Source organism: Nothobranchius furzeri, chromosome 16, assembly GCF_043380555.1.
Source record: "Nothobranchius furzeri strain GRZ-AD chromosome 16, NfurGRZ-RIMD1, whole genome shotgun sequence".
Taxonomy (NCBI): Eukaryota; Metazoa; Chordata; class Actinopteri; order Cyprinodontiformes; family Nothobranchiidae; genus Nothobranchius; species Nothobranchius furzeri.
Genome location: NC_091756.1, coordinates 26,833,172 through 26,841,395, shown reverse-complemented (window position 1 = coordinate 26,841,395; position 8,224 = coordinate 26,833,172). Strand labels below are relative to the sequence as shown.

The 8,224-nt window shown below is 43.7% G+C and overlaps 1 protein-coding gene across 2 annotated transcripts in view; it reads right to left on the bottom strand.

Moving 5' to 3' along the window:
• Positions 1–5,874: 5,874 nt before the first annotated feature.
• shisa9a (shisa family member 9a) overlaps positions 5,875–8,224 on the bottom strand; it is a 94,246-nt gene continuing 91,896 nt past the window's right edge. For both annotated transcript variants that reach the window (XM_015963690.3, XM_054749013.2), the window contains exon 4: positions 5,875–6,882. In XM_015963690.3, coding sequence (XP_015819176.1) covers positions 6,011–6,882 — 872 coding nt within the window. In that variant the 3' untranslated portion in view covers positions 5,875–6,010. The remainder of the gene's footprint in view (positions 6,883–8,224) is intronic.

The window sequence follows — 8,224 nt, the reverse complement described above, 5'->3', positions numbered from 1 at the left end:
GTCTACTCCGGGACACTCCTGGATGATCAAGCTTCTCACCCTATCTCTAAGGGAGTGCTCAAACACCCTGCTGAGAAAACTAATTTTAGCCGTTTGTATCTGTGATCTTATTCTTTTGGTCACTACCCAAAGCTCATGGCCACAGGTGAGGGTAGGAACGTAGAACGACCGGTAAATGGAGAGCTTTGCCTTCCGACTCAGCTCTCTCTTCACCACGACAGGCCGGTACAACGCCCGCATCACTGCAGATGCAGCACCAATCCGCCTATCGATCTCATGCTCCAGTTTTCCCTCACTTGTGAACAAGACCCCGAAACGTAAACTCCTCCACTTGGGGCAGGACCTCATCCCTGACCCGGAGAAGGCATTCTACCCTTTTCCGAATCAAGACCATGGTCTCAGATTTAGAGGAGCTGATTCTCATCCCAGCTGCTTCACACTCGGCTGTGAACCGCTCCAGCGAAAGCTGAAGATCACGTTCTGATGAAGCCAACAGGACCACATCATCTGCAAAAAGCAGAGATCTGATCCTCAGGCCACCAAAACGGAAGCCCTCCACACCTTGGCTGCACCTAGAAATCCTGTCCATAAAGGTTATGAACAGAATCGGTGACAAAGGGCAGCCTTGGCGGAGTCCAACTCTCACTGGGAACGAGCCCAACTTCCTGCCGGCAATGCGGACCGAGCTCTGACACCGGTCATACAGGGACCTAACAGCCCGTATCAGAGGGCCTGGTACCCCATACTCCCGGAGTACCTCCCACAGGGCCCCCCAGGGGACGCGGTCAAATGCCTTCTCCAGATCCACAAAACACATGTAGACTGGTTGGGCAAATTCCCACGCACCCTCCAGGATCCCCCTAAGGGTATAGAGCTGGTCCAGTGTTCCACGGCCTGGACAAAAACCACATTGCTCCTCCTGAATCTGAGGTTCAACCATCCGACGGACCCTCCTCTCCAGAACCCCCTAAAAGACCTTACTAGGAAGGCTCAGGAGTGTGATCCCCCTGTAGTTGGAACACACCCTGCGGTCCCCCTTTTTAAATAAGGGGACCACCACCCCGGTCTGTCAGTCCAGTGGGACTGCCCCAATGTCCACGCGATATTGGCGTCAGCCAACACAGCCCCACAACATCCAGAGCCTTAAGGAACTCCAGGCAGATCTCATCCACCCCATAAAAGTGATCATATACTGCGATATAATGTAAGCAATGCGTCTTTTTATTTTTCGCTTAGCATGCCCCTGCCCCGCAGAGCTCCATGCAATAGGAAACTGAGCGCCAACCAGAACTAACCAATAGCATTTATTTAAGGAATACCTCGGCCGATGGCAGATTTGATGAACTTTTCACGGACAAGTCTCTAAAATATAAATATATGAGAACACAGCATGACATGAGAATAATACTCATAAAAAACATGTTTTAGCTCTGTTTGTCGGCTACAGAAGGACATTAATAAACAAGAAATGTGAAGTCGCCATCTTAAAAAATGAAAGGAGAAACTATTTGCGAAATATGTTTGTCAGCCACTAGATGGAGCCATCGGATAAGAGAAATACTCCGGAAAGAGACTAAGTTGACATGATAGACGTTTTATAGGCAGCCGGTGAACTTTTGTTTTTAAGTTATTCTGGCCTGTTTATTACAGTGTGTGACATCATTGTGTTTTGATGATGTTTGCATTACTTCACCTAAATTCATATTCTATGCCTGGTTGTGACTAACTGTTAGCCACTAACTAGCCGTTAGCTTGTGACTAGCTGTTGCTATCTGAAAGCATGTCTGTCTGGTGAAAATAAACCTGTTTCTCTAAACTCAGGGCTGTTTACAACACGTTAATCCTAACCTTTCTACAGGAGCCCACTCATGAAGCGGAACCATCGTTTTAACAGTGTAAGTGCAGGTCCTCAGCATGCACTAAGCCTTTGATTTGACGCGGTCAACAACAAATCAACAACAAAAGGCTTAAATGATGTGACCAGTTTTTGACAGGGATGCTTTGACACTCTGCTGCAAGTTTACATGAATCAAACACAAATAACAAAGCAAATGTGATTATTTCTGCTTCTCTAAATGTTACGTTTACAGTGACGGCTTATAAGGTTGCTACTAGAAAAACCATGGTTTATTCAAACATGGTTTTGAGCTAAACAAGAATATGTAGTGTTGTTTTGTCACACCTGTGTTCTTTTTTGTGTTGTGGTGTTCTGTCTGGCTGCCTGATGAACAATGTCAGACATGACTGCCTCCTGAACCCACTCATCTGTGGTTCTGACCCTTTCGACCGCCGCCCAGCCAATCGTTTTCTGTCAGGGGTATTTTGACACTAAGACTAAATGACAAAGTTTTTTTCTATTTTTGTGAAGAAGGCGTCTCTACATTGCAGCCTGCTTATTGTTTGTGGTCTTTTTTGCAGAGCTATACTAAAGATGAGGCAGTGGCAGCTGGCAAAGGGAAGGGCTGCCACGTTTCACCATTTCTGCCTTGCTGGATTAAGTCAATTGACTCTGATCAGACACATCCTGAAAACTCTGACCTTTTATTCAAGTTGGGCACAAGCCAAGCCTTCAATCTGTCAGGGAAAGGAAAAATTAAATACCAAAAGCAGTGGAGAGAAGAATAAATCCACAGGGGAGTTTTTCCTTCCCTTTTCTATAGAATCCAAATAAATTTTGCAGGTTATAAATCACATGACTTTGTTTGGGGTTTTTGTGTTTTCAGAGACAATACCAAAGTTGGATTCACATACAAACACAGCCTTGGCAAATGTTAAAGTGACAATGTGTAGTTTTTACCATTAATCTATGAAAAAATCCATCAAAATGTTATTGAAAGTGAATTAAATGATGCCCAGTTGTTGACACGTATTGGCGGTTTTGTAACAAATAACAATAAAAATCTGGTCTAAAATACATGGGAGTGGGTCTAAGTCTCTGAGCGATGCCATGTTTGCTTCCACGGAAGCCTGTGAGGACAAAATGCATTTACTGATTTGTAACAAATGGTTACAAAACTTTCACCATTCATAGATGTTGTTTTACACGTTTTCCTCCTAACTTGTTGCCAGTGATGAAAGGAAGTCTGATGTGCTTGTCATTCTGCTGGAGGTTGCACTCCCAAGGATTTTTGACCCTAATGGCCACCCGTTAGTGAGGTCTTACTCAAACACAAAAATACAGCTTGCTTGCAATGATTTAGGTATGTACTGCCCCCTATCGCCAGGGAAAATACACACTGTCGCTTTAAAGCAGCAAAATGTGTGCAGCTGTCAAGAGAACACTTTACGGTACAAAAACAAATATTTACTCCATAAGAGCAATCGCTCTAATTTTCCTGCTTTAGCAATTCTCACGAGAAAACACACCTTCATCGTTTCCATACATCTGTGCTCCCCCATGTCAAGAACGATTTATTTCTCTTTCTCATATTTCTGCTCTGAACATTCCCTTCATATACAGAGAGAGGAGGGTGAAAAGGAATATAGAACAAGAGCGAAAGGCTATGTATATTTATATGGTATAAAAAGCATTTTATCAGTAATCGCTACAAAGGGCCAAGATCTGGAGTTTCACAGTCCTGCTCGTACAACAGGTGCAGTAACAGTACCGACTCTTTGTCTCTCTGCTGTGATGACACCTGCCGCTTGGCACTGTGGGAACGCAAGAGAAGCAGAGCCCACCCTGTAAAATATTCTGAGACTGCGTGTGTGTGTGTGTGTGTGTGTAAGTGTGAATGTGTTTGTCGTGGGCGTTCTGTATAAATGACACGTTTTTATTACTCGGATAAGTTTTAAAATCCCGTTCTGTGCCTTCAGTCGGGTCTCAGTTCTTTAATCGTGTGACCCTCAAAGGCAGCAGGGTGTTGCACAGCATTAGGCAAAAAACATCCCTCTTTTAAGACCCCCTTATCTCCCGCTCAGCCGACTTAGTTCTGATTTAGGAGCTGGGATATTAGGTGCTCCTTTGCACCTCAAATCTTCACGCAGTCTGGACCCAGAAAGTGGTGCTGACAGTAAAACGTGTCACTGGTATTCACATCATAATTTAACATCTTTTTCTCTCTCAGATTGTCATGTGCACCTCTTTCTCTTAAGCTATAAAAATGAGTTATTAACACCTTTTGTTTTGTTTTTTTCACAAATGTCCTCCCAGCATATCTTTGTTTGTGTACCTTATCTGAGCCAACAAGCAGCTGTTTGTGCATCACTACTTTCCCAAAAAAATAGAAAAACACGTTGGAACCTGGATTTCAAACAACAGAGGTGGAAGCAGCAGTTGTCGATGACAAGGTCACAGTCGTTGCTGCAGAAGCTAACGTGAACACTGCCGACAAAAACATGCAGATAGGCTTGAAGAAGCCCTTCAAAGATTTGGCCTATTTGTCAGACACAGATTTATTTTTATGTTTGAGTCATGTAACCCACAGAAATTTTTCCAGCTGGTTGTGATATTTTTAGGTGCATTGAATGATCTGATCAAGCTTAGCTCCCTGTGGCAGTGCATTGCCTAAATATTTTTTATTTTGTCAACTAGATATAAGTCCTCCTTTAATTACAAAAAAAATCATGTATTTTGCCTTAGAACACGTTCAGTAGTTTGTATTTTTTAAACCTAGCATACCTTTTGGATGACGTCGAGACAATGTATCTTCAAGTTTTTGATTCCAGAAAGTCTAATTTTGTTGAGTCAAATCCATTTAAGAAAAGCCATCATGAATTGATCCCAGATACCTTGATTTACCTAGGCAACCACAAGAGACAAAAATTTGTTACGGCCCTGGGGAAGAAGGGATAAAGAATCTATAGAGAATATTTTTACTGTTTGCTTAATTTGTGTCACTCTTCTCCTACAGCATCCTTTACAATTACACACAAATGGACAATTATTCGAGCTATTCTAACAGCACCACTGGGTGATGTTTACAATGGCCAGTAGTTGGTTTCTTCACTGCTGGCATTACCTCTTAAATATCATCTCTTTTTCGAATTAAGGAAAATGTATTTTACTCAGAAATGTCAGAAATACCCCTCTTTATTGCAGAAGACTGGCCTGCTGTTTTTGTTTGTTTCATGCGAGGTTAAGGTACAAACATGAAAACATCAATCGATCATTTGACTGATTAATTGTGCAATTATTGTTTCAATTCATTTAAACATAAAACATTTAGTTTGCAAGATTTTCAATGAGAGAAAAGCGCACACATTTGTTTTGAGTTGCTAACAAGGTATTTCCATCATTCAGAAACCTTTATTGGTGCACTTTGTCGTAGGCTTTTTAACAATCCCATCGTTAAAGTTTCCAGGCATGTATCATGAAGTCATCAAAGCCAGTGTGATGGACTTCCTCTCTGATTTTGAACTTAGTGAAAGATGGCAACCTTCAACTGCAGAGCTCAAAAAGGTGCTTCTGAGGGGCCACAGCACAAAGCCTGTGTGCAATTAAAATCCCAGCTCTATAATCATGTGTATCAAAGCCCTCGTTAATTTTGAGTCTGAATAATGATGGGTTCCTTCCAGTCTGCTGTATCAAACAGATCAGGAAACCTTTTGTTGAAATATTTTTGGGTGACCGTTCTGCATTTCTCATGTTTGATCAGTTGTATTGCTTCTGAGGTTTGGTTTTTATTAGCCATCCCAATGAATCATCATTGGTTTACCCCACATAACATCTGCTTGATCCTCCTAATCTTCAGACGTACTCATCAATCCAGAGACAATATTTGCTGTGAGGCAACAGCCTAACTTCACTAAGGTGTACTCAGTAACACCAGCCTTGGAAACCATTGTCTTGTCTACAAAGATCAGTTGAGTGATATAGTTGGTGAGCTCTGTTTTCAAGGCAAGGACCACTCAGACACGTTACAGCAATGAGCCTCCACTTCGTCACACAAACACATGAGCAGATCTGCAACTTTGAACATTGTGGGAGATGGCGTCTCCCTTCAGAGATTACATGTGTCACCACTCCACATGCATCCTTTGTTCCGTTTTTCATCTCTTTCTTCCCTTCTCACACAGTCACCTCTGTCTTACTGTTGGTCACAAAGTAGGGCTGTGTGGGGAGAAAGTGTTGGCTGTGGCTGTGGCCTCTGGTGCTGTGGAGCTGATTTGGTTCCAGTACGGTACACTGAGGCCTCTTGTGCCCATAGCTCTTCCTCCTGCCCACTGTCTCAGTCCCGTCCCAGCCCTTTATCCCAAACCCCATTGCATGCCCAGTTGTGATTGTGTTGGAACTGTAGGCCAATGGCCGACCCATTGTAGCTGAGCCTGAGCCAAAGGAGGTCTCAGCAGCCCTGGAGATGCCCAGGGATGTGCAGCCTGGCATAGTCCCCACCATGTGTGCCAGGGAAGTAGCCCCAAGTCCTGGTGGCTTGCTACTGTGGCTGTGAGAATAAGTGTGGGAGCTGTGGGAGCTGTGGGCAACATGACTATGGCTGCCTTTGGGTTTTTGGCCATTTGGCTTGAGTCCTCCTACACCAACTATGTGCCTCTCTGCTGGGAGGCTTGTGACTGAGGAGATGTTTGGCATCTCAGTGACATAGGTGGCCACAGGCTCTGGAGTCAGTGGACCCAAGGAGGTCATGGGAGTCAAGGAGGTCATTGGAGTGTGTGAGGTCATGGCTGTCATTGATGTCATGGGAGTCATCGATGTCATTGGTGTCATAGATGTCATTGGGGTCATCTGTGAGATGGTGGGGTTCATGGGATTGGAGGTCATGTGGTTAGAAGCCATGGTATTGGTGGCCAACGAAGGAGTCATTGAAGACATGTTACCCATAGAGGGTCTGGAGTTTCCCATTGGCAGCAAAGGAAGGCCACCCTTCATTGGCAGCTCCACCATGAGTCGATGTTTGTTGTAAAGTTCACCGTTGTACTTGGCCGCTGAAGTCAGAGGGAAAGAGAGAAACAGAAAAATGAAATTAGGTCAACAAACACAAATAATGGCAAAATACTGCTTAGAGAAGAAACAAAAATACATAAGATTAGTATAAAAAGCCACAAACAGCAATGGAATCTTAACATTTTGAAGCAAATTCGAAGTTGGTGCACACACAGCTAAAATTTGGAGATGTAACCTCCACTAAAAGATCCCAAGAACAAGTTTCATGTATTCAGCATTTGTAGGCAGCCTTTCCTTCATCTAAGTGACTAAACAGGGATGAAGGTCACCCGGTAACATCTGTTTAAAGAGACATTGTGTAGTTTTTAACCATTTATTTCTGGAAACACCCATCAAAATGTTGTTGAAAATGAATGAAATGATGACCAGTGGTCAGGGGTGGACTGGCCTATCTGGCATTCTGGCACTGTCCCGGTGGGCCGCCTGCCCAGCTTGGTCTGACACTACTCCACAGTTGGTGATCTGCAGAACATTAGCTACATGGTAACCTGAAGCTAGCAGAGTTTTTCCAGGTATTTTTGGCAAGAAAAATGCAGTGGAATGATGACGTAGGAGTTGTTTTACTGTGTTAGCATGTAGCTAATGTCCCGCTGATCACCGCCCGTGGAGAATGAGCTGATCTGGAAGGCCAGGGCTCCCGGTCGCATCGGCCTGGCCCTGCTTCTAAATTTAACAGTCCCAGTCCATATTAGATCTCACATTTGGCCTAGAGACGAGTCCGCAAGCGGCAACACCCCCCACCACCACCGCTCTCCCAATGGGGAGAGTTTGGGGACTCTTTGTAAAAATGCCAGGGCCGAATTTTGGTCCCTGTCCACCCCTGCCAGTGGTTAAGAAATATTGGCAGCTTTTTAACATATAACCTTAAAAATCTGGTCTTAAATACATGGGAGCAGGTCTAAGTCTCTGGGCGACGCCATATTAGATGCCATGTTTCCTTCTACGGGAGACCATGTGGAAAAATGCATTTACTGATTTGTGACAAACGGTTACAAAGCTTTTGTCTTTCTTAAATGTTGTTGTTTTACACATTTACCTCTTCGCTTAATGCCAATGAAAGGGAGTCTGATGTGCTTGTTATTTTGCTATAGTTTGTACTCCCCAGGGCTTTTTGACCCTAATGGGCAACTGTTGGTAAGATCTTACTCCAACACTAAAATACTGCTTGCTTGCAACGATTTAGGTATCTACTGCCCCCTATCGCCTGAAAAATACACACTGACACTTTAAAGAGACCTGCTGTGCTTTTGAGGAGTGAAATCAAAGAAGAAGCTCTAAATAGACCCTTCGCTTCTTTTTTTTGCAAAGCCCAAAAAACTAACC